Source organism: Pungitius pungitius, chromosome 18, assembly GCF_949316345.1.
Source record: "Pungitius pungitius chromosome 18, fPunPun2.1, whole genome shotgun sequence".
Taxonomy (NCBI): Eukaryota; Metazoa; Chordata; class Actinopteri; order Perciformes; family Gasterosteidae; genus Pungitius; species Pungitius pungitius.
In genome coordinates, this window is record NC_084917.1 from 5,205,727 (window position 1) to 5,232,952 (window position 27,226).

Sequence of the window (27,226 nt, forward strand, 5' to 3'; positions counted from 1 at the left end):
ATTTGCGAGACAGCATTGGTCAAATCCCTGAAGGAACACAGCTTTTTTGTAGAAATAACTTAATAGCATACAAATATAGTCAAAAGAAAGAGCACGGCAGTATATGGTGAAGTAAGGGCTTTTATTAGAAAGCAGAGTTTTCTGTATTGCATTTAAAGAAATCATTTGCTCTTGGACTACACAACTGAAACTGGTGACAGTAAATACCATGATGGGAATGACAGGTAGATTCTTATGCAACATCAAAAGTGGCAACTTGCATTTCTGTTGTATATATTTTTGATGCTTGAGTCAGAAGGCGCATAAACATTTTAAACATTTTTCATTTGAAACTTGAAGCAGTATCAACACGGTAATTGTCATATCCCAGTTTGCCTGGTCCAAGGCCTGTTGATAGTGAAGAACGTTACCAAGTGTAGGGTTGCATGATAAGATATTTTGTCATATGGACTATTGTCAATTTAGAGGTTACCAATTGGCCCAGACTGAGGATCGGAAGTCTGGCACATGCTAACCAGAGCATTACAGATATGGTCCATCTCAACACGGGGCGGCTCTGTTCACAAAGCACCAAGTCATGAGTCAAATATCAGTCGTTGTTGCAGAGACACACACTTATAACCAAGGAGGCTGGAGTTTATAATGTCCCTCCACTCTGGAAGTAAGCTAGCATAGACCAAAGCAAGCTGGGGAAGGACAAAGCAAATAGCAAGAGCACAGCAAGTCATGTCAGATCTCCCATAATGCACTTTGGGTCTCATCCCTATTCTGATTGTCAGCGCTCTGAACACATGGCTTTAAAAGTTGCGTTTTCTCGTCGTTCGCCAAACCCTCGGCCCCTCTTTTCATTGTTTCATTGTTTCTAAGTAGTTCTAAAGTGCTGGCATTATGTTAAAGGACACATACATACACATATAAACTTTTAGTGCATTTTTTTTCTATTTGAGTCTGCTTAAGGTTCAAATGCACACTCAACTGGGTAGTTAGTCTCTGCATTACACTTTCCTGGATTGACTATTTTGCTGCCATTATTATAATAGTTTAAACTTCAAACAGTCAATAAAAGGCCAAAGTGTGTGATAAAAATACAACCCTACTCATTGCAAGACTTCACAGTCTTTGTTTGCTTACAGTGACAACAGTAATTCAGCTTAAAATGCATGGTGCATAAAGATCAAAGGTTTCATTGGGTTAGAGTGAGTGTCTGAATGGCATGCATTTTTATAACACAACTGTCTCTTTGCATATAAATGTTTTGTTTTTTTAGGACAAACCACTCAATGGAACAAAATCTACTGTGTCGATCAGTTGTTACAGTAATGGGTAGGAACAGAGCACTTTTTAATGTTTTTGGAATTGGGTAACAACCTATTTGCAAAGAAATGTCGGTAAAAACAGGTTCTGTTCAACAACTCCATTCTATCAAATGTCTTATTATTTTCAATGATCATCAAGGTGAATGGCATCATCTATGTCATGAAATTAAAAGATCAATTCACAAGACACTGGTCAAATGAAGGATATATGTAAAATACATAACATTACATACATTTTACATGGCTTTTTGCCACCTCAAACAGTTTACCCTTCCCAATACTTAGCCATGACATTCTCTGAGAATAGCTCAGATTATAGTGCAACATCTTTCAATTTTAAATACACCCTGCACAAAAAAATAGACCCTAAGCAGAACACAAAGGTTTTTCCTAAAACGATTTTTTCGTTGGCCAGGACAGATTCAGACATATTTTGCTGGACGGCGGACAGACAGTAAACATTTAGCTGAAGAAATGAACGCATCAAGGGAAATAAATGTTTATGTATATAGAATTAATTTAAGAGGAGGACTATTCCAAAGTGAATCCTTGCAATTTAAATACTTTTTCAGTCAATTGTATAAAGAAGGTTCAATTTACACCCCAGCGCCCCCCCGCCCTCTTTACTCTACCCCTACATCTACTTTGTGTTGTTTGTCTCTGATCATAGAGGTTCACATCTCAACAACATCCACACAGTCACAGTCTTTTTAAGGCACTGCTCCACCCACTTCACCCTTACAGAGGAGTATATCTATGATTCCCACCCTAGATTATTGACTACTTCGGTTTAACTGGAGTTGAATTCCTGTAGCAGCTAGGACTTCCAAAATGATAAACTGGGATTGTAGGTGCCAAATCAGAAGTGGATAGCATATCTTCACTTTTCTCAAGAGACCAATTTTAGAAATAGGTTTTAAATGAAAAACATGGTAAAGATATCATTTGTTAAATATTGAGCTTTGAACAGCTTTGTGGAAACATTAGAGATACTGTATATAACTGTCAAAATGCCTAAAAAGAAATTAGGAGCTCTTTGGGATGAAATAGAATAAACCAGACAAGTTTTACTGTTGTTATAATAGGTAAATACTCCCTTCTCTTCAAAACCTTGGAAGACCAGTTTAAAAATTCCAGAAAAGGGGAGTAATCTAAGAACCAAGTATTTGAAAATATTCAATAAAGACTCGGACCCCTTTCCCAAAGCAGTGCTACAACATTACATTCATTCATCCTACCAGTCGTTCCATCAAAGCCCTGTTGCATCTACTGTGGATCACATTTCCTCCGAAAGAAAGATAAGAAACATACACACATTGTAAACTTTACTATTCTCATTACCTAGTGCAATTATAACTCTGTGTTTCCTGTTCATGTCCATCTTAAAACTTCTCCTTAAGAATACAACACGAGACACGTAAACACAACCTTTGAGGTGGCACAGCGCTGAAGCATGAACAACTCGGTTGTTCGCTTACGCTATCTTAAGCTTACAGTGGGGAAGGATTATTAATTTAGCCAGCAACTTTGGGGTTCACAAAATATCTTGGTCTGACCTTGGGATTAAATGTGCCTTGACGCAGAGAAAAAGAACAAAAAAAAAAGAAAGTACAACAGTGTATCGTTTTAAAATCAATGAACAAAAGAAAGAACAAGTATTTTTGGACTATGTCCCTACATGCATGGCATAAAGCATGAACAGCAGAATAGATATCAAAAAAGAAAAGTATGACACATACAGGTTTATGTCCCTGTTCGACATTAGGTTTAAGTTCCCCTTCCGAAAAATAGAAAGTTATCTTCAGTCAGATCTCTTTTTCTCTTTACAAACCCACAATCTTGTCATCAAATGAACAATCAGGGTGATGTGGAGGACATTTTCAGTCTTTAGTACAGTTACATTAAGCATAAACTCCTTAGTTTCCCACCCTTTAATCTTGAGTGCAAATGAAATAAGCCAGCAGAAATCGCTCGTGTGAGTTTTATTCAATAACTTAACCCCCCCCCCAAGCCCTCCCCTGGAAAAAAAGAATAACCAGGATGGAAGCCGGACTATGTCCATCACAGCACCACATCAAGGTGAAACAGTACTATTCTACCACTCAGTGTAGTGCGCTTCCTCCTACTACTCCATGTATTCAATTTCCTCGACACGGGGTTACAGCACGCTGCGTAGTTAAAAAAAAAAAAAATCCAAATTCACTCAAACACAGTCGGTACCGCGTCGCACCCTATTCAGTTCTAACAGGAGTCAGACTGAGCTCACACCCCTGTGAGAAATGGAAAGAAGTCTTTGAATAGCATATCTGTAAAAAACAGTAGCTGTTTGCTAATGTAGATGCAGGTTTGTGGCTTTGTTGTCGTTTACGATGATTATCAGCATCCATTGTTTGTGTTCATGCATGCAAGCGTTGGTTTTTAGTTTTTTTTAGTGCACGCTCCTCTCTGCGTTCTCCATCTCTCTTCATCTCCGAAACAGAACGATGTGATCAAATAGGATTTTCTTTCCAAGGAAAAACCTGGGCCGTGTATTTTTTACTGCTTCGATGCAAATATTAAAGGCTTGATATCATAAGTTGAGAAATGTGCGCACATTTGTGTGTGTGTGTCGGGGCCTGTGTGTGAATGTGTGGTTGGGAGAGGAAGATTAGAGCAGACACAGGCATCACATTGACAATCTAATCCAATATGTCACAGGCAGACATGCATAAAACTCCATGTGATAGATTATTTCTTTGGATTGCCCAGAAGCAGCTCTACAAAAGGAAACCTTTCTTTGTCCTTATCTTTCAAAATGAGATTTTGAACACAAAGTAAAATTCTTCTGTTTAACAATGGTAGTGCTATAAATTACCATCATATATTTAGGTATATTTATCATACAACAAATAAGCTGCTTTTCTTAAAGATAATCTTTTTTTTCTCCAAAGGTTGGTTGGGTTATTTTCATGTGTGGCAAAAAAAAGAAAACAGAATCTTTAATTAATAAACCATTATACCAAAATCCATCAACTGCTAACAAAGCGTGCTTTGCTTTTGTATAACACCGAAATGATGAATCATTCCTGCCATTTGTTCTGCTATCACGCCATGGTAATATCGCTGCAGGTGCCGAAATACTGAGTAAATACTAAGTACACGAAGAAAAGGGTGTAGCAAGAAAGGGGTTGATTATCTTAATGTGCTAATGCCATGCCTGTGTCTACTTCTACAGTGAATGATCCACATCCACTATCGATAAGTACGCGTGGACGCAAGCACACGGGGGCGCATGCATGTGACAGATTCCCGTACAGTAAGGTCTACGAGCGCTGCTGCTGCTGCTGCTGCTTTTTGTGCGGAATAATTCCCGTTGAGGAAGCACAGGGGAGTAGAAAGAGTGGTGGGCGAGATGTTAGAGTAGGAGAGCAAGCCAAAGAAAACGCGGTGTTAAACAGATTTCACAACGTGAGAGGCGGCCCGCGGGGACGTTTCACTGTCCGTTCACCCTCAGACCTTGTCCAAAACTTTCCACTTCCTGCTCCCCCGCAGGCGTGTCGCCACAATTGCCCGCCTCCACTCCCGGGATCAACGCCGGCGCCCCCAGTGATCCGTCCGCACCTTCCAACCCAGCATCCTCCTCGTCTTCCTCCTGCTCCTCCCGGACCGCCGGCTCTCCCGCACCTTCGGCCTCCGCTCCGGCCGCCCCGGACCCGGGGCTGCTGTCGGCCAGCGGTGGGTGAGTCCTGAGGGGGTCCTTGCGTTCCGGGTACAACCTTTGGTCTAGGGCCTTGAAGTCGGGCTCGAAGGGGAGGTGCACGCCTTGTTGAGGGGCTCCCAGTGCCAGGCCCAGACCCACCGCGGCGCCCATGCCCATCCCCGCACGGTACACCTCCATGCCGTCGGGCAGCATCGACTTGATCTTGGGCAACCACCGCTTGCGGACACGCCTCGCATTTGTGCACATGTCAGCAGCAATCACATTCATTTCACTCTCCTTGAAGTTGGGGTTAAAGTTTTGACAGTAGACTGTAAAAAGAGAGAAAAATGACAAAACTCCACGTTGACAACTTGAACTCTTTCTTTTTTTTTCGATTCCATCGCATAGATTTGATGATTTAGACAAATGAACCTACGTTTGACAGCGTTGAGGACCCTGCTGTCCAGGGGTTTCCTACTGGGGTCACTAGTCGAGGAGCGAATACCTGTCCCACAGCTATTGGCTAAAGTGTTTCTGCAGGGGCACAGAGTCGACACCAGGGGGCAGAGTCAGCAGCGGGCACGTACAGTAGACAAACATGGGGACACACACACACACAACTAACCGCATTGCACAACGTGGCCACAGATGGAGTGTGAAAGTTGACAACAGCGGCAGTGTTGAAGAACTCAGATCTTGCAGTAAAACCCCCCCCAAAAAAGACTCACACAAACGCACAGTGCTTCGTTGTGCATAACTATAGACTCACCTGTCGAAGAACGTGGCTAGCAGGCGGCGAAGCAAGACTTTGTGTTTGATACCAGCACATAGATGACAATTCATCAGCTGCCCTCGAGTCATGAACACCTGTGTGCCTGGTGTGGGAGAAAAAAAGAGGATTTAGTAGGAAACTGCTCTTATTACAAACCATTTGTCTTCTCAGGTTCTAGGCCTTCGCGCTTTCTCACTTTGGCCCAATTGCCAGTTGATCTTTTATTATTCTGCTCCATTTGGAATTAATGTTCAAGGAGATCTTTAACGTAGTTAGACAAAGCTTCAGCTGTGAAAAGAAAAATCTGAAATCAGGGGGAGAATCTATTTTGAAGGCCATAAAAACAGCAGGGTATCAAATTACTCGACTCTGCTTTGTTTTAAAAAACACCCCTTTCACATTCATCTATTGTATTCTGTATCTTTCATGCAGACTATGGAACTGAATGATCTGTTGGGCTCTGCTATGCTCCTGTTATGCTCCTTTTGTGTTTTTAAATCGAAACTTTCTGACCTCTGGTAGCCCGAATGTTTTTTAAGTTATTACTGACATCACCTCTACCCTTCAGTCTGAACAGATTCAACAGTGAATTCATTAAACCTCCTTTATATGAATTATGTTATCGTCATGTTGAACTTTGCCTGGTCTTTTTCTCTGGTCTGACTGCTGTGAGCCACGTCTGGCAGTCAGACCAAAGAGTTCAATTTCTCTTTTCATCCCACCAAAGAAAATATAGTTTCCCTCCTGCTCTCAGAGCCCCGTAAGGGCCATTTGGCAAACACCCGGCAGGCTGTCATACGCTTTTTACTCTAGAGCGACTTCTGTCTAGTCACTCCACCATAAAGGTCCTGATTGATGAGTTCCGCAGAGATAGTTGTCCTTCTGTCACGGTCCTCAATCTCCGCAGAGAAGCTCTGCCGCTTTGCTCTGTCTCTTCCCGCATCGCCATGGCGACCAAACCGTCATGGTCGGCAGTCAGAATCGAGGGTCAAGACGCTGCTAACGGTGGTTTTCGTTAGTGATCTTGAGTAAATTGAATCATATTGATGTCTTGACCTAAATGGTAATATATTATAAGAGCTAAAGTCCAGTAACTGTAAACAGTGATGAGTTGAGGTATCTGGCAGCAGTCTCACGAGGGTCAAATATAGGTCTCATGCATGAAAGGGTAAAGTCACTAGGATGTGGGGAACCTCCCCCAGCAATTTTTTTTTTTTTTGCTCAACAAAAAGCCTGGATTTAAAAGGTTTCCTTTTTCAAAAAGGAATAAAATTGGATTTAAAGTGGTGGTTGTAGGAATCTTTTCTAAACTCACTCCATACCTCTCCGCGTGTCTGCATCTGGTGGAGTGTCGACGCGCGTGTGAGTGGACGCATGCGTTTGTGTGTGTGTGTGTGTGTGTGTGTGTGTGTGTGCGCGCGCCTACCGGCTACCAATTCCAGCTTCTCCCCGGGGTCCCCCTCAGTGTAGAGCTTAGGGTGGCAGCGGTAGCCTATCTGGCTGATGAGGCTCGCAGGCAGCGCCACCAGGTCCCTGCGGATCAGCACGCAGTTGCGGCTCTCCAAGGCCAAGGGCATCGCTGCCATCTCTGGCTTGTCCTGGACTGAGAATAGCAAGCGAGAACAAGGAGGGGATATGAAAGCTTTTGTTACAAAGCAAAAGACACAGCCAATAAATATGGATGGGTTCATATGAATATTATCAGCTACAAAAAAAAAAACATAGTTTAATTAGTGAAGCAAGTTGGTGTAATCTCAGACAAGGTTGTTGTGATTCATGAATGTTTCAGAGCTTTGCAGATGTATCCCAGATAAGCCACAATGCTGCACCCGCAACGTGACTTTTGGACTGGGCGAGTTATCCGAAGCTGGGTGTTAGGTTCGCTCGCCAAAATGATTTCCCTCAACCTCTGGGATGGCCTGTGAGTGAATGCATATGCACGCGCCTCCTGTGCAGGCACATGTAAACACGTGCGCGAACACACACATAGAGAACAGGATAATCAAATCCTTTAAATGCCCCACACATACCCCGGGTGCATCTAGAATACACACGGACATTTCTACTTAGTATATTGTATAAATGCTGGAACTTTTCACCCTTTGTTAAAGCAAACAGTTTGTTTAATGAAAATTTGAATACTTGCGTCTATTTTATATTCTTATAAACTTGAACTGTTTTGTAACTTGTTGTGTAACAGACTATCATAAGCTTGCATCGTGTAACTTGTGATCCATGCAGCTGACTGCCTGCACACATGTCCTCTTCTTCTTTGTGTTGGATAAAAAGCACCTACTGTATGTTCACATGTTTCTATTCCTTAAGGATAAATCGTACAGTACCAGTCAAACCTTTTCATGTATATATTTGTGTTTCTGTTGTTACACAGATAATGCACTTCTTATACTTCTTGAACAGCACGGGCCCCCCTGGGATGAACGAGGACGGTCCAGTGCACCGGCCCCCACCCTCGATCCCTCTCTTTATAGCTGTAGTGCAAAACTCTTTGTTCTTCTTGCGAGATTACAATATCGTATTTTAAAGTGAAGTTCTGTTTGACTATCTATTCTTCATTTCAGTTCAAAAAGACTCGACAGCGGGGACAGTTATTTTTTACACCACAAAACACATACACACACGCACACACAGACACGCACACCTACACACACGCACACAAGGGAAAGACGTGCTTGGTTCTCAAATATCTCCCAATGTCACCCTGCGGTGCTCTGATTGCAGATAGAGTGGATTTCATAAATATCTGAAACTCTAGAATTTTAAAAAGCCACACAATGCTAATAATGATGGAGTGTGTTTGTATGTGTGTGTAGACACACACGTACGTCTGTTTATGTCTGAGCGCAAACACAAGTGAACATACTGAAACATTCATAACTGTATGTGTAGGCAACCCTGCAAAGGCATGAAAACGAAATGCAGCACAGACCAGCTGTTGTAGCTATGATAAGGAGTATGTTGTTGGTCACGATGCACTCCAATCATAACTCCATAAAGCTTTCTCTATGCAGAGAACCCACACGCACAATGGAGGCACAACATCCTGCATTTACAAGATGCTCAAGATAGATGATTGATGAAAGAATAAATCATGGAACTGGGATGAAATTAATTTGCATCTGGGTTTTTTTCAGGACAGTGAGAGATAAATCTACCATAAAATGTACATTTATGGATATATATTTCTGCAAGTCATGTTGAATTTTACTTTTATGTCGGTCCAATATAAAATTAAGTGCAAATGAGAAAGTAATTAATTACGCAGATCGCACATGAGTAGCTTTTAAAGATACTGAGGAGAGAACATTGATGCCAGTTTGAAAATAAAATGGTCTTATTAGTATTTTCTCATTATCAACATTACTGTATTATTATAGTATTACTAGAGTTTAGAAGTATATCAAATATATTTGCGTTTGTCCTAAGTTACCAAAGTAACAGAATATAATGTATCTTTTAAGTCTACCCACGTGACAAAGATTGAAGAGTGAAGCTTCAGTGATGAGCGCTTTACACCAAATACACCAAAAAGCTCTGCATGCACTTGACAACAATTTCCTCAAAGCATCGATTCACCAGTCTACTCACTCCCGTAGGGGTTCGCCGAGCGCCCATAAAGATGACTGTAGGAGTCCTCCGTGATCCCATCATAGGGCTCTTCCTCAAACTCCTCATCCTCATTCTGGTAGGACGTAGGGCTGTCAGTGGTTGGCAGGCTGGACGCCCCGGGACTGGACCTCTCGACTCCGGCCCCTCCGCCCGCTCCGGCTCCGGCGCCGCCGGCCCCCTGGAGGTGGTACGAGGGCAGGCCCGGGATGGCGGTGCCGCCGGCCGTCGTGTAGAACAGGGAGCTGCCCCTGGCCAGCCGATTCCCCAACTCCGAAGACGAAATCTTGCTCTGCGCCAGGGACGTCGTCAGGGGCGTCGGGTCGCCCCCCTCCAGTTTGATCTTACGCTGCGACATCAGTAGGGATGGAGACCAGCCAGGGGTCCCCAGGAGGGCGGCCACCGCCAGCCCGTTGCCATTATTGCAGGGACTCTGCGGCTCGGATCCGGTCTCCTCTAAAGACCCCGCTGTCTGCGAGTCACAGTGAGGCGAGTTCGCCTTGAACATTAGGTCCATGCCTCGTTCAACTATATGCTGAATTTGGAGGTAGCCGGCTGTGTACATGACCACCAGCTGTTCACTGGCCGCCATTGTTAGCTTCCCTGTATAACAGAAAGTGAGGATCTGCTCAAAGCAAGCAGGTGTGACCGAGGAGGGCAACTCAAACTGGCTCTTGGTGGAGCTGCTGAAGAGGTCGCGAAAGTAGAGGCTGCTGGCAGCCAAGACGGCCCGGTGGGCTTTGAAAGCCTGACCTGGTTGATGGAAATAACAGAGGAAAAAAAATGAGACACAAAGTTTTAGTATTCCGAAATAAAATAAAAAAACTACAGATGTCCCGGTAACGAACCTTTGACCAGGATGGATACATCGCAGTAGTGTCCCAGCAGACGCTGCTCATTAAGGGAGCCCAGGACTGTGGCTCCAAAGTTCGGGATCTCCACATGGAGCAGCTGGGACATTTTGGCCACAGAGGAAGGAGGGGTTTCAGATATTTAATGCAGACTCCGCCACTGAGAGAGGCATCTGTAAAAAAAAGAAGGTACGTACGATGCTTCGTCAATAAGATATGCACTGATACGGAGGGAGTGAAACGACAATGCGTGAAAGACTAACGGAGATGGCAGAGGGTGGTAGAGAGGCGAGAACTGGAAACTGAGAGAATCTAAAAAATGAAAGAAAGAGCAAGAATGGAAATAGAGTTGAGACGAAGTGAGAAAATGAGCACAGCTGAGGGAGAAGTGAGAGGTGTGTGAAAGAGTGATGGTTATGCGGAAGACAACAGTGGGTGAGACGGTAGAGAGAAAGGAGGAGTCAAGTCAGTCCACATAGAAAAAAGAAACAACACAACGCCGGGCCCTACTGTACACGAGGGCACAGAGAAATACCTTGGAGCTAGGATGTTTTAACTCAACTTCAAATTACCCCAAAAACTTGAACTCATTGGCTGTAAATCAGCCTTCACGACAACTTTTCTTTTTCTTTCTCCGAGGGAGCAAACCCACACCGAACACGACCAGTTTGTCATGTCAGAGATTTTGCTGACTCTTTCTACCAATGTCAGCATTTATCCGCTTTCTGAACTCTGGCTCGGAAACCAAACAACACAACTTGCACCATACACACAATTTCCCCCTGACTTTGATTTCATCCTTCTCTGTACAGTACTCCCGGCATGTTTGCACCATCTTTCCCTCCCTGAACCTTGTGTCATTGTTTTCTCTCTTTTCCCCAACAACCCACACACACACAGACACACACACACACACACATATACGCACTGGTTTCATTATTAAGCAATGCTGCAGTTTCCAGGAATACAAACTGAAAAAAAAAAATATGCCTCTCCCTCTTTCTCACACACACACACACACACACACACACACACACACACACACACACACACACACACACACACACACACACACACACACACACACACACACACACACACACACACTCTCTAGCTCTCTCCCACCTCATGCACTTCATACAGACAAGCATGCACTCTGGCTTACTTATATAAAAGTGTTCACGCCTAAACACACAAACACACACACACACACACGCACTGCAGGCTGCAGAGGGAAATTACTGTGTACTCTGGCACGCAAGCACTCACCTGAGGAAACCAGCACACGGCACTCTCTCACACATGCACAAGACGCACAGCAAAGCGCTCACTGTTGTCCCGGACAGCTCTGACCTGTGTAAGCCAGTCTTCCGGTTAAAACACGCCGCGGAGAGCCTCGGGCGCTCGCCAGCACGCCAGCAGCTTGGTCTTGGACCGGGACAGAAGAGGGGTTAGTTTGGAGATCGGAAGGAGATTCACTCCGATGTGCTCCGGTCAGGTCGACCCTCTCTCTCTCTCTCTCTCTCTCTCTCTCCCTTCAGAGTATCCTGAAGATGATTCTCTCCTCCGTCTGTCGTTTCCGCCGACCTACCCTCTCTCTCTATATCCTCCCCAGCCCCATTCTCTCTGCTCACTGTCTGCCTCGGCGCTGTCTCAAAGCCTCGCTCTGCTTCCCTGTCATTATCTCTCTCTCTCTGTCTCTCTCTCTCTCCGTTTTGCTCCCCTCTCTCTATCCTCCAAGGGTTGAATTCAACAAGTGCCGCTGTAAAGAGAGGGAGAGAGAAAGAGAGAGAAAGAGAGAGAAAGGGGAAAGAGAGAGAGAGACGAATGGGGAGAGAGAAGGAGAGCAGAGCAGAGCGAATCAATGATGAAAGGAGTGGGAGGCTCACTGCGCGAGTGTGTGTGTGTGTGTGTGTCTGATCAATGCAGTATCTATACGTCGCAGGGAGTGGGAGGGAGAGAAAAACACAGGCTACAGTTACAGACAGAGACTGGGCAGAGCTAGAGAGAAGCAAAGGAGGGAGGGAGGGAGGGAGGGAGGGGAGAGTTGAGACAGAGAGAAAGTCATTCGAGGACAGTACGAGCAGAGAAAGACAATTAGGATGAAGCAACTTGCCCCTGGACACAAATGCCTATATGGTCCAACAGCAAAGCGGGGCGGGTGACTAAGACAAAAGAGAAACGAGAAAAGCTGACAGAGGTCATCGGCACTGTTGATTAATCAAACAAAGAATAGGGAAACTTCTGAAATCCCCGTTTGACGCAAGTCCGGGGAGAATACGTCACGACGTCTGGGTGAACCAAAGCCTCATCCTCCGATCCATCCAATGCTAGTTCGTGTACAATGTTTGTGAAGAACACAAGCAGTAATCTCAAGGTATTTCCCATTGTCTTACCAATTGCGGAGGACAAAAAATAAACGGAAAAAAAGAAAGGAGGTTTTTTACTTTTGGGCAAGTGTTGAGCATTTTCTCTGAATCATGCGAGGACCTCACTGCCAAACACCTACACACAAGTGGAGAGAAGTTCTGGTTTCACGCAAGACTATTTAGTGTTCATTTATTTTTTTTTGTTTTTTGTTTTTTACATAAATTGGACATTTTAACGATGAATTCACGCCTCCACTCGGGCCGGCTCTGCTTGTTGCGGTGACACTTGTGTGTTTTGTGTTGACCGGGCACACGGAAGGCGTCCCCTAAATTGTTGCTCGATGTGGATGAGGGAGGACAGGAGCCAGATGTCGCCGCCTTGACGGGGAAGGAAAGATAAAAGACAAACGGCAAACCGAGAGGATCCGTTCCAGAAAGATATGTGTGGGAGGATAAGAATGCAAATCGCTGTGACAGATGAGTAGTGCGTTTGCGTTACACTGTATGTGCCGTACACACGTACACATGCAGAGGCTCTGTAGCTCTTGCACGTCAGAGCAAAAACACCATGGAGGGAGCTGTGTGACCTCTGCACTGGACTGTGGTGGAGGAGACGTGAAGCTAACCTCCTCGGCAAGTGATTTCAAAATCTCATTTCATCTTTTCACCTCATAACAAAATAAATAAAAAGCCAATGCGTCCCAGGGAAGAAACGCTGAACACAAGGACATGTTTGTCCTTCATTTTATTTATTTTTTTTGTGGAGAAAGTTAGTGTTAAACTGAGCAAACTTCCACTCCCTCGGTCACAGCGGAAATATCAAAAGGGAGGATTATCACAAAGTGTCAAACAAAGTGAGTCAGACCTCGCGTTAGAAGGCTTTGCCCCAGCAGTTTGACACCTGCATGGCACATACAGCCACACGAGTGAGCACGCACAAAATGCACGGTCGAATGCAGGGAGACACAATTCTGCAAAGGCACGGCGATGGAGACGAGACGTACGCACACACGTTCCCATCCCCCCCCCCCTCCCCCAAACGCGCTCAGGTAATCTCCCCGTGCACACTCTGTTTGTTTGTCCGTCCCTCTGTGTGTCCGCCGACCCGTCCGTAAGTTCTCGTGTCTACTATTGTTGCCTCTCCCTTCTCCCCTCTCTCCCTATTCTCTCTCTCTCTCTCTCTCTCTCTCTCTCTCCTTCCCGCCCTGCATACCACGTACCCACTGTCTCTCCGCCAATTAATGCAAACAGGGCTGCATTGCAGTGAGGTTGGCGCGTGCCACGGCAGCAAGCACAGTACAGAGTCTGCAGACATGCATGTACGTGCCAGCCAGCCGGGCTGGGAGGGGGGGGGGGGGCGGGGGGGGGGGGGGGAGGAGGAGGAGAGGGGTGAGGGGGCGTGGAGCGAGGGAATAGAGAGAGAGAGAGGGAGGGCGTGAGGAGGAGCAGGGCAGAGTGAACGGAGAATATGTTGAGTCAGGCAGACAGGACGGCGGAGTGGCACACTGCACATATATACACACACAGACACGCAAACCGCATGCGCCAATGGATGTGAAACCTATAGGCATGTACGTGTACACTGTGAGGACGGGCACGCACACTCACACACACACACACACACACATATTCAAACGGAAAATGCAGCCTACTTCTGCCTGCATTAAATATAGACTTTGCACATCCGTGATGAAAACGTATAAAAGGCGTGGGTGTGTGTGTGTGTGTGTGTGTGTGTGCCTCCCGTCTGCCTGCGTCCTCATTTCCTTCTGTGTTTGCATTGCCATGTCAAAGTTTCTCGCATACCTAGGCGTTTCTTTTTTTAATAATCAACGTTATATATGCGGCTGTGACTTTTGGCACTACAGATCCTGTCGGGCGCGTGTGTGGACCAACAAAGTTTGTGACTTTAAATATGAATATCTGAATGCTATTCTTCTTGCCATTGGTTGCTTTGTTGGAATGCGATACATGCAATTTGATCAAGGGTTTATACCTACGCATTAACTCTAGCAGCAGGTCCAGGCATATTTGAATAATATGAAGAAATGAAGCAATTTGCCAGATGGCACACACACATACATGAACACAGACTTAGTTACTACTTATACTGCAGCTATACCAAGTAGCACAAGGGTGTTGTTCAAACGTCCTACACAATTCTGATGTATGTATTTACTACTTTATAGAACAGTTCCAGTAAGTTTAATCTTGAGGTTAAGTTGCTGTCACATTTACTTTTATTCTAAATGCAGATAATAAAAAACTACAATCTGAAGACAAATACATAGACGTGATCACGCTAATCACCGTTTAACAGTACAGCTTCACACATATAAAAACAAAAATTAGAAGACGTTTATTTTTCGAAGTGAGCTACTTCCAGCTTATGTTGCCTCTATACAATATGAACAGTCCCCTCGTTATAAATATTCAGATCCTGCAGTTGTTCTCATGTCTAAAGTGTACCAGACAACAGATTCTATCCACGTTGAGACGGCAACGCTCCCTGGCAACAATTCTACCAATCGGGACAGAGCGGGTGTCTGCCTGAGTCTGTCTGAGGTTCATTATGGGATGTCGAGCGAGAGAGAGAACGAGAGCGAGAGACGGAGAGACAAGTAGAGAGAGAGAGAGAGAGAGAGAGAGCCTGCTTATCACTGCTTTTAATGCAACATCATTCTCTGTGCATGGACCCTGCTGGGTGACGTTGTCTGCACATAGTCAGGATCAAAATCTTTTATTTAAAAAAAAAGAAGAAAAAAACTGCCAATGATTCATGCAGTTATGTAACAAACAGACAACTATTGAATGATTTGTTGTGGGCTGGATATTGTCTGGTATCTTTCCACTTGTATTCCCTTAATATTCACAAATAATGTAACTTGATCTGAGTAGAAGAAAAAAAAGAAGCTGAATTTGAGGTAAAACTAAATGCACAATGCTTTCCGTAGCAATAGAAAAAGGACAATGTGAATAAAAAGGCATGTTGTAAATAAATACTAGGGCTGGATGACTTAAAACCTGATCATTTATTTATTGGGCTGGAAATGATATAACTGGACTGGACTGTAAACTTATTGATTTGTTCAATCTCCGGTTCTATGAATCTGAAGTCGCTTCTTAGCAATTTTACTTACACATGAATAAAAATGTTCATAGTCACAATTGAAAGAAGTATTATGTGAACGGGGTCCAACAAAGTGACCAAACCAAGACATTTTTACTTCATATAAGTACATTGTTTTTTTTTTATTCAGCCCCCAGAACAAACCTGGTTTGGCAGAAAAAAGGAGAGTGATAAATGTTGTATCTGGCGAACATCGTGGAACATATTTAGCTCTGGAGTTGTTTGAGAGCAAAAACAGAGCTAAAGGAGATTGAATGTGCGCCATGTGTACAGAAACACAACTCCAAATGCATCCTAATCGAATATAGTGTAAATAGGCGACCGCACACTAACAAGTTAGCGTATGAAATCTCAGTGTTTGCTAGCAGCGGGCAGAATTTCATTCTACAAGGTCATTTAGTATCAGCCTATGTGGGTTGTGTTCAAATTAATTCAAACAAGTATTGTTTGACCAAAGTTTATATTTTTTATGGAAAAACCAATCTCTTTTACATGGGAATTCCATCTGGATGAGGAGGCGGGTTTATGCCGCTACATGGCGCTCTGTAATTGGTTCATGCATCTGGAAATGCCACCTGTCACTTTTTTGATCTCAGCGCTGCTGTAATTTTTATTGCCATTACAATTATTGTTCAGTTTTTATTATTTCCCCCGAAATCCACCAGTCAAGGGCCACATTGTCATTGCACAAAAAACGCCATGCATGCATTCAAATGGATTCGAGTGCCAACATGAACACACAAAGCACCACATACAGTATGTGTACGTGTAAAAAATGCAGTAGCTCTGTGGAGAGCGACGGCACTGCAGCAAATGAACGGCCTCTTGCTGCCCCTTAAACTCCGACACATCACATCAGTGGTTTGTAGACTTGACCGAAACACAAATATGTGACAGGAAGCCCCCCCGTTACGGCGAGCTACTTCAGTCCGTGTAGTTTGTAGTGTCGCAGGGGGGGGGGGCGGGGGACGCTCTCGAAAGAGAGAAAACAAGACAGAGGAAGCGCGCGCGTCCGTTGAGTGTGTGCATGCGGGTTGGTGAGTGTGCGTATGGATCCTCCTGAGGCAAAGGCATCGCTAATGAACTCCAAGTGGCTGAGGGAGGTAAACAAACAAACAAACAGTAACAGCGGCCAGCGGATCGCACCCAGACTCTCGGTCTTTGGGACTGCTGCACACACCCAAACTCGTAAACATATCAACCCACGTACACTTGAATATACATGATGGCTTTTGGGCACGGGGGGGTTGAGGGCTGAGCGGATAGAGATGGGGGTGGGAGGACAAAACTGAAACAGGTACATTAGGGAAGAATAAATTGAAAGGGGCGAAAAGGAGGGGTGGAATAGAAGAGATAAGACGAGCAAAAGGAGTGGGGACAGAGAGACGTAGTCTCAGTGTGTGAATGACGCAAATAGACAATAAGGGAGAAGTTGACAAAGCACAGTCACAGGCAGTAAGAGAGAGTAAGAGAGCAAGTGGGAAATCAGTCAAAATGATAAAAGGTATTGCTTAAAAAGCGAGTTCTGGATCAGGAACGACGCTGTGTCAAAAATGACAAAGAAAATACAAAATGCTAGAGATCGGATACTATTAAGCAAAAATAAACCCGATAGCATGTATCCCATAATGTTCCCATTGAAAAATGTATCTGAGCGTTGAATCATTCGGAATATGGTGTCATTTTTAAAACTGTTGGGTGTTGGGAAGGCAACAGACGAGGCCAAGCGATATCACAAACTGACACTTTGTTCCAATCAAAAGACATTCCACCTCCACATTACTGACGCCAAACTGTCTGTTCCAAAGAGTCCTGCTAAAATGACATTTTCTGGGAAACAGAATCCTGCTTCATGAGAGAACGGAAAGGGAAAGATAATACAGGATAACCCGAGAACAACACAGGAAAGTGTTAAAAAGCACAAAGGCGGTTGGGTTTTTCAGTAACGCTCATATTGCAAAAACCGCAGGGACCAGCAGGTCGTTCCAGTTTATGGCAACGTGTAAGTGTGACGTTAGAAACTCGGGGCTCGGGCTCACGACTCACGCAAGACTGAGATATTTTGAACAGACACTGACACAAGACCGAAAATCCCCCCCCCCCCCCTCCGATTTCCAACTTGAAAAAGGAAGCTAGCTAAGAAAATCAGGGAAGAGAGAATCCACCAACAAAAATGTGTGGATGTTAAGAAGCAGTATTTGTGTTTGTACACAATGTTAAAATATATATATTACTTTTTGGACCAGTTTCATGCATAAATCCTTTAGATTGGCTATGGCCCCTAGCTGCCATGTGACTGGTGGGTGTCCAAAGCGTAACACACAACTGTACATTTTCAATGAGCCGAAGGGGTCTGATTTCATGCTGGCGTATGCTGAACTTCTGGCAGCAACGCATCCATTTTCATGCGCTCAGATTTGCAGATTTAGTGGTGACATTACTTAAAATATACTGATAGTGGTCTAAAGTTTGGTATGCATGGCAAATTTCATTATAGTTAAAGGGCACTTCATTTTCTTCTATTTGTAAGGCTAGTTTCAGGTAATGGTGCCTAACAGTCTGAACGCCTCAGAGCTGTGAAACCTTTCCACGGCACAGAGTGTATTTGAACAGATAACTGTCAAATAAAATGGCAACATACAGCTTTTTTCCCCCTGGCGTCACCGTAGGCGCGTTGAACTCCTGACTTCACAATGACGTCGGTTCAGAAGCCTTGGGGTTCATCTCGAATGTGCTCCCTCGCGTACGGGACTAAGACGGAGCCGCAGTCAGTCGACGCCTTCCCTCTAAGCTCCCTGATAATTCGTTCTTGCGAGAACAATTGCAAAGCAGTGGTGTCAATGCTGTGCTGGCGCTCCTGGCCCACGAGACATCTGATACTCGAGCGTGCTAAAACACAGCAGATTTGCGTAGCCGCTTGCACTTTGTTTAGAAAGAACGGGGGTGGGGGGGGGCGCCTAAAACCCCACTGATGATCCTCCTTAAGGTGACCTTCATCTGGGGACCGGGGCCATGAGTCGGGCCTGCTGAGTGTCACTGACTGTCACACAAGGACTACAATTAGGTTAAGATTTTGCAGGTCCGCGTGTTTTTTGTGTATTGATGGTGAAACGGCGTGCTTTTTTTTTTTTTTTCTTCCCGAACATAATTTGATTTCCCTGCTGAACAAAAAAGGGAAATAGGGGAAATCAGCATGAAATGAAAGCACATCAGCGGTGATCCTGCACACGCACATACTGTACATGAAAGAGATACTAAAGTGAACAGAGTGGGTGAGAAAACATTCTGTGCAGAATTTATGCATTTTCAACATTGCTGTTAATAATGTTAATAAAAATGGATCTATAGAACCTGACAGGGTATGATCATTTTTCTATTTTTAGGTTTCAAATTTAACGTTCTTCTGCCTTCCGCTCTTTCACTTCACACTCTCCATGTGTGGAAGGAATTTATATTGTTTCCTTTATGTCGGCATTGTGATTCTTGTCTACAAAGATTCTTATTCATTCAGGGCAAATTCGATCTGGAAAGCCAAAGCGGGCTGGATTTGCTGTTGTCGACTCATCCAGGGAACTTCAAAAGGTTCTGGCGGGTGGGGAGTTCCCGGGCGTTTGAATCTCAAAGAGCTTAATTCTGGCTGGGGGAGTTTCAAGCTGATAACAGAGGCGAATAAAAAAAAAGAAAAAGAAGAGAATTATGTTTAGCTAATTCTAATTTTTCATTTTTAACCTCAATCCAATCCAACTACCAAAATGTGAGTCACTTTGGGGGATCGCCTTAGAAAGAAGAAAATAACCATCGAGCAAAAGGTAGAAAATATTGCTAACATTGTTAAAAGGTCTGGTAGCAAATTCCTATTCCTGTACTTCCTGAGCACAGCTCCATCCATGAGACAAAGGGGCTTTGCCAGTTCTTCCCTTTCTAATTTACACATTTACACTAAAGAAGCCTCCAGTGGCAGTCTAGAGGTTTTTACCAGCTGCAAAGCAATTTCAATAATCAGGTCTTTAGGCGTTCACGTGTTGGAGAAATGTGACACATTAAGCCAGTGGATGTTCATCCAAGAACAAAAAAATGGCGAATAGCAGCAAAAGTGTCAATCAAACGGGCACAACTCCAGGTGAGAGGAAAAGGATTGTGGCCCCTTTAAGTGTGAAAGTTTAATTACTTCCCAGCAAAGACCCCCCCCCCCCCCCCTCTCTCTCCCACACCCCCCTATGAGACGTCCCTCTGCATGAATAAAACAACACACTGTATGTTAAAGTTCCCAGTGCGTATACCGCAGTGAGTCTACGAGTGAGCGACAGGAAGAGAGTGACACAGAGGTAGAGACGGGGGGGCCGGGGGGGGGGGGGGGGATACGGAGATGATGAACATGCCATTTTGATCAGCCCGCGCTGTGCTGAATGTTTTGCAGGGACACATGCGTGACATCAGAGCAGCCCGACGTGACCGCCAGAGGAGCCCAACGCAGTGCAAAAAAAGAAAAAAACGAGGACACATCTTTCAGCATCAGTGCCCCACTGCCTACACACAGGCGTGCACAAACACACACACACACAAAAGACACACACAGAGGGCGCAGCGCCCACGTCAACTGAGCCATGTACATTTTTTTCAATTAGAGCGGACAGAAATGCTTTAATCTATTATCTCGCATGTTAAAGGAAGAAAAAAAAAAAGGGATGGGGGGAACGAGGCGCCGTCTGATGGGGTTGATCGGGGGGGGGGGGGGGGGGGGGGGAGTTTAGGTGAATCAAAATCCAAATAGCGTCTCATGATGTTTCCCGTGATGAAACATATGCAGCCTGGTGTTGTAATGTATTATAAAAGCCTTGTTTGTTCAAGTGCACGGCGATACATTCACTTTTATTTTAAGTGCACCCACTCAAACACCCATTACTGTGACCTAAGAGTCTCCGAGTCAGAACCAGACTAAGCTAGCATAGATGTGATCAAATAACATGCCACCTTGGTTGACCTCATGGTGTAACACAGAAAAGGGCTCCAGCCGACCTTTGCTAACGGGTTTTGTTCAGAAACAATGAAAAAATGAGAAGCTATATGTACATATAGATGTGGGTCAATTAACCCATATGGGACGCAAACAAGCCAGAACCAGGTCAGAACCAGGTACCATAGTACTGATATGTTTTTTAACAGTAGCATATTAACTGGCTGTTACACATTATAGCACATACAGGGGTTCCCCTTTACCCCCACAAACGTATTTGTACAAATAGACAACGTAGAGTTTTATTACACTTTTTATCACAGGTTTGCCATTTTTGGAGCAGAGGCCAAAAAAGAGGCTGTATTGTTATTGCTTATTGAGGTTTATCAGAATAAACACACACAGACGAGTACTTCAAGTGCTTGCTGTTGCTGTAATTAAGTATCGTGATCTTACTTGAGAATGTAAAATCTTGACCTATGTCAACATATTTTTTAATTTAAGGTATTTGTTGCACAATTTGGAAAATACACTTATTCGGGTTCCTTCTGAAAGTTTGACAAAATAATTACCTCTCATTACATTACCTTACATTTTAATAGATAAAGCCAAATCAGCCAGCTGCTGGCTCACCTGGCTTATTTTTTTTCTGTTAAGGAGCGATGACATACAACCCTCTGTGGATGAAATAAACGAGATGCATCGTGCTAAATAGCAAGCTTTTTTGGGGGGCTATTTATTATTTTTAAATGTTTGCTATACTGGCTGCTTTCCCTATTTTGAGTTCCCCTTCTGCCCGTGAACACAACTGCAGTCATCAGGTAAGTAATGTTGTAATTGTCCAGTAATTGCAAACGCATGTTAGTGTAAATGTGGAAATGAGAGGGGGGGGGGGGGGGGGGGGCGTGTTTTGTGAAAGATTCCTGTCTTTTTCCACTCTCAGCTCTGCCGGGCTGTGAGGACATGAAGAGCGCACACACGGGACAGGTCGCCACCGCTGGAGCTGCGTCCACGGGCCCAAGTCGAGAGAGAGAGAGAGACGGCAATTTAATTATTGTACGGCACGCCGCGAAAGAGCATCGAACCTTTAGGTGGGCTGCGAGGATAAATGCCATCCACGGTGCGCTCTCTCTCTGCTTTAGTGCGAGTGTGTGTGTGTGTGTGTGTGTGTGTGTGTGCCGGAATGATTCCGTGGGTTTTATTTATGTGTGAGTGAATTCGTGTTGCGGCGTGCGTCATCCCCCCGAATTATAGGTTTGACTTTGGCAGTAAGTTGAATGTGCCCCATCGCTGAAACTCGTAGGATCTGATGAAACGCATCAGGCTGGAGTTTTGGGTTTACAATGACGTCCATGCAAAGAAATGCAGGTTAAAGAAAAAGCTGATTTAAGCTCACACATTCTTCGTCAGAGATATTTGAGTGAATGCAAGTAACCTTAAGCTTTTGGGCCCTTGTGCACTTTAAACTAAGTACACAAAAGGAGTTCAACGAGAGTTCCTAGAATCACAAATCACTTGCCAGGTAACACTGGCTTTTCAGCACCGCCCCTAATGCACAATAGAGAGTGAAATTAGCCCTCTATGAGGCTATATAGCATTCGTGGTTTGTTTTTACGGGGATGGTGCCACAGATACCATAAAATCAGCCAGAATAGATTTGACTATGAAGTATTAAATCAAATGTTCCATCCAATTTGAGAACGAAATCTCATGACTGTCAGAAACACGTCCCCCTCGTACGTCTCACCACATAATTCTTCGCTACGGCTACGTGCTCCTATTCATGCTGAAAATACTTGGAACAATCAAATGTGCACAAGCTCCCTTTCTTTTCTTTTTTTCTACTCAAGCACAAACGCACACCGCACACACACACGCACACACGCAACACAGGCACGACATTCATGCCATGTGATCTTGCTAGGCATTATGCCAACGGCCAAACATGTCACTTACCAGAAATCTCTGAGACAGAGTGAGAGCGAGCGAGCGAGCGGGCGAGAGAGAGAGAGAGAGAGAGTCTGCACATTAGTCAGCTTGCGAGAGCTCCTTCTCGTCGGGGCGTAAGTACAGTACGTACACATGGAACATGAGATTTGGCGGCTGTAGTTGTCAGCTATGTAGCGTGTGGGGGCAGTCGGTTCTGAGAAAAGGAGGGACACGTGAGCTCTGAGATCTAATGTGGAATTGTTCTGAGGAACATGCCATGTTTACTGTTCATTGTCTAAATTCTTGGAAGGCTTCCTGAAAAGCACGTAGCCGGCCAAAATGTAACCAAACGAGTTACGCTTTAAGGTTCCAAATGGCTGATCCTCCCTTTTCTCACATTTGCTCCCACCGTCATTTTTTCCACGTTTCTGTATTTGAGCTTGTACATAAATGGACTGTACCTGTAAACAGACGCAGAGTAAATAACGAAACAGACGCAGAGTAAATAACGAGAAAAAAAAAAAAAAAAAAAAACGTTCTTCGTGGAAGTAGAAACTTCAGGGGGGTTAAAGAATGTATACATACAAATATCATAACATTTTTATCTGAGTCCTTAAATCTGAGGGAAGGACCGAAGGTTGGGGGTAAATAATTCCAAGAACCTGCTACACTACTTTTAGGAAATGCACAAACCTATTTGGCAATCCCCTTTTAAAACCAAAAACATTAACATGTAGTTGGGTTGCACACTGATTGTGTCCTGCAGGACAAACGCACATCTTCCGTGGCCAACTTTATTTATTGAAGTCTTACATGTATAAGTAATCTGAGCCTTTTGTTTTTTCACTTTTTATTTCAGGTGAGAAGCGCCGCCTACAGGGGAGCTACGTCAGCTAGAAGACAGACATGCATGGGGACATTAGTCATTTGGACGTCATTTTGTTTATCTAATTTCATCATTTTTTTTTCAGCAGTGCAGCCAGATTCATCTATAAAGCAGTCAATCTGATTTAATGCGAGTGCCAACTTAATTTTGGAGAAAATATGCGGACAGGCCGAGGTCAATGGCGCTTCCAACTTTGCTATCAATCTCTACTTTATTTATACCGCCTTTTAAAAAAGGAGCTGGATTTAACATTCAGGCTATTAATATGGCAGATGATAACACTTTGATATGTAAAGAAAGAAAAAAAAAGTCTGACCTGAATAAAGAATGAACCCCCTCTCCCTCTTTGTGTCGTTATCCAATTTTCTCTAAATGCTTCGTCGACGTCTATTGCGCGTTAGCACATGTGGGCGTGGGATGCGGGTTAGCCCGCGGACGCCCCCCCCCCCCCCCCCCCCCCGCCCCCACAACCCCAACGCCCCCTCCAGTTCCACCTTGGGTAAACACTGCTAGCTCTGTTAGCATTCTCGCTAAAGTTTGCCCTTTTTTAGAGCTGTTGTCTACGTCCCGATGAGCCGCGGCCGCCATTCGACGTGTCGGGGGGGGCCTTTGGGCGGTGGATGGAAATGCTTATCGTCATTTGCCATAAATGGACTCTTTATTACTGAACTACTCACCGGATTAAGAAGGGAACCAAAGCCGTGTTGTGTTTTTTCTTTTCCAATCTCACTGATGCATTACATTGAGTGCCCCGCGAAATAGTGCATGACGAAATATTTGCATGCCGGCCAAAAAGATCCAAAAGGGAAATAGTTAACCCGCAAACAGATTTAAATTGCTCCCACTTGGAGGGAATAAACAGCACGACACCTTAGAAACTGTTTGAGTGCAGAGACCGGGGACCAGAATTAGAAAAGCCTCCTTATGAAAAAAACACACACACAAGTCAGTGTGTCAGTTTCTGACTCTGACTTCATCGCAGCTGATCTAAACTCTAAACGGCTATCAGTCCCAATAACAGCGACCAACGTGCCCGAACACACCAGCGGCAGCAGGAGTATCTGTGAGCTGCATGGTGGATACAAGAATCTATGAGAATACGATGCATGAGTGGTGCCCTGTATCGCATACCATCAGCAATGACTCATTACTGTCTCAGGAAGGGAAAAATCCAACACACACATAAACACCCTCCCCACACGGGTGCACACGCATATAGAGTGCAGATAGAAGTGCACCACGCAGGGCAGATGAAGCAGAGCTAGGGACAAACACTCCAGGTTCTGAATGTTCTCAGTGTGTTATTGTTGTCCTCAAATATTTGTGTTCTAACGAATTAAGAATACCATAGCTTGTATAACCCCGGAAAATGTTTTTCATGTGTGCAGGCGACCTCGACTCTTCGTTTCGTTCGGCGGTGGAACAAGGGATGAGTCTCTCACAGTCTTTGTCCTCTTCTCTCTTTTTCACCCGTCTCCTCCAGTATCCACATCAGTTATATTTGAAACTGTGTTGTCTCTCTCTCTCTCTCTCTCTCTCCTTGACACTCCCCACTAGCACACAGCCCTGGGCCCCCTTGTGGAATGCTGTATATTGTGAGGCCTATGGAGAAAGGGCATCCCGGGACAGAGTCAGGGCACACATACACACACACACACACACGCACATGCATTAACACACTCTCACCAACAAACTTTAACATGCACACGCAGACAAATACAGCTGTTGAGAGGCATCACAACCCTCTTGCAGATGTCCAAATCAAGTGGCGTTGAAAAGCCTCTGTTTAAAAATCCACTATTTTCCATGTATGTTGTGTTAAATACCCCAATCTGATTGCCCTGTATAGGCCAGAGGGATATTATATGGGATATATATATATATATATACACACAATATTTAAAAGCTATCTTTGTGCTGCCTTAAGTCTGGCAGGCAAACCTATGGATTCATAATGCTTTTGTTATTCAAAGGGGAAGTGTGACACACCTTGATATCCCGCGTAATGCTTCCACAGGGGGAGAAGCACAAACAGACGGGCAACAAAAGGCTCAAACGCTCCGAAGTGGGACTCAAAACTGCAGACCGGCTACACACTTGGCGAGCTAACTGATTTATACGACTCTACAAGCCAAGCGGTCGTTTTTAATGTCCAACCCGCGAGACACCTGTCCGGGGACCAGGATGCTACACATCCTGCAAGTGACACACTCCGACTGTAACAGCATAGGCTGTGACCCCCCCCCTTGAAACAATTTATTTTTTCTATTGTCATTTTGAGAGTAAATGCAATCCGCTTGGCAGCTAGAGAATACAAATAAGAGCAGGGTGACACAGTAAAACACAGCGTGTGAGAGGCAAGGAAAGTGACAGGAAATGAAGAAAGTTGCGTGCCGTCTAACCACACACACACACACACACACACACTATACCCATGCATGTATACGCAGGAGAGGGGAGGCTAGAAACACACACACAAACACAAACACACGCACACACACTGAACCCATGCATGTATTTGCATGAGAGGGAAAAGGGGGGGGGGGGGGGGGTACCATGTCCACTCAGGTGAGGTAAACAAGGGGCCACATCTATCAGGGGTGACACTGCAGCAAGAGTAGAGTCTATAAACTAAACTTGTATTTTGAAACATTCGCTCTGATGCCTTTAACATTACGAAACCACCTTGGTCTACAGCCCTCACAAAGTGTTCTGCAGCGTGTATGACTTTGTCCCTTGTTCTTGGGAAACACTTAAAAGATGAAATCACAGTGCCGACTGAACTGAACGCTTGTAAGAGGCTCTTAGGTGGAGACTGCAGTGGATCTCAGTCCACGCTACTCTTTACTACACTTGTGCAATAACGACCCAGACAGCAGCAGCAACTTGGATTGTTCCATTAGTAGCCCGTATTCCTTGACGCAACATACACCACTACAATGGATCCTTATGGGCGGAGGGATTTTTTTTTTCCTCTTTTTTTTTTTTTTTTTTTGTTGTTATGTCTTCATCCTGACGCAAGACCGATAATATGGTTCCACTTTCTTACTAAAAGTGCTGCCGAGCGTTATGACCAGTCTACAATCATTAGTGGATGGCGAAGAACACCGAACGGCGTTCTCTAAATCAGACTAAATGATCCTAGTGGCGCGTGGAAACAACATTGTATCCTCCGCGTCAAATAAACCCACGTTCCGTTTCGCGATAACACTCCGTGAAAGTTTTTAGAGTCGTACTTAGTTTAGCTGATAGTTTAATCTAAAAGCACCCCGTCCCCCCCCGTCCCCAATGCTGTAATGTCAGCAGTGTGTCGGGGTGTGCAGCTGTCTACTGCACCTAAAGAAGGAGCAGCAGGGGGGAATAATGCATGGTAATAAATAAATAAATAAATAAAGACAACCTACGCGTCACACAAATCAGACATTGTGACCATCAAGCCGGGGCAGAAAGGCGTATATTTACCAGAGATATGTCGCTATTCCATGGACTGCGGCTGCCGGCTGGCGCAGGCGTGACGGTCTGTCCCTCTCTTCTCTCTCTCTCTTCTCTCTCCCCCCCCCCCCCCCTCTCTCTCTCTCTCTCTTCGGATAAACGTATAAAGTTTGCGGCTTGTCGAAAAAAAAAAAAAAAAAAAAAACACACACACACACCAAAACAACAGGGCCTGGTTTCTCCCCTGGTCCGCTGGCTCACTCTATATCACTCCAGTCCTATCT

At 44.6% G+C, this 27,226-nt stretch overlaps 1 protein-coding gene across 4 annotated transcripts; it reads right to left on the minus strand.

Moving 5' to 3' along the window:
* Window positions 1-102: 102 nt before the first annotated feature.
* Window positions 103-27,226, minus strand: LOC119226259 (nucleus accumbens-associated protein 2). 4 transcript variants are annotated; one of them, XM_037483965.2, is made up of 7 exons: window positions 26,973-27,226; window positions 10,240-10,415; window positions 9,374-10,144; window positions 7,194-7,370; window positions 5,765-5,870; window positions 5,432-5,529; window positions 103-5,324 (listed from the first exon to the last, which is right to left on the minus strand). In XM_037483965.2, the coding sequence occupies exons 2-7, from the start codon at window positions 10,349-10,351 to the stop codon at window positions 4,789-4,791; spliced, it is 1,800 nt and encodes a 599-aa protein (XP_037339862.2). In that variant the 5' UTR covers window positions 10,352-10,415; window positions 26,973-27,226; the 3' UTR covers window positions 103-4,788. The 4 variants fall into 4 exon arrangements, with proteins under 4 accessions (XP_037339862.2, XP_062414715.1, XP_037339864.2 ...); XM_062558731.1 differs by lacking the exon at window positions 26,973-27,226 and adding an exon at window positions 22,652-23,063; XM_037483967.2 differs by lacking the exon at window positions 26,973-27,226 and adding an exon at window positions 11,596-12,232.

Bases quoted from the DNA above. Each gene is read 5' to 3' on its own strand.
- LOC119226259 (XM_037483965.2), bottom strand. From the start codon at position 10,351: ATGTCCCAGCTGCTCCATGTGGAGATCCCGAACTTTGGAGCCACAGTC. The intron at 10,145-10,239 runs GTTCGTTACCGG...TCCATCAACCAG, and splicing joins TGTATCCATCCTGGTCAAAG to GTCAGGCTTTCAAAGCCCAC. The intron at 5,325-5,431 runs GTAGGTTCATTT...CTCTTTTTACAG, and splicing joins GGTCCTCAACGCTGTCAAAC to TCTACTGTCAAAACTTTAAC.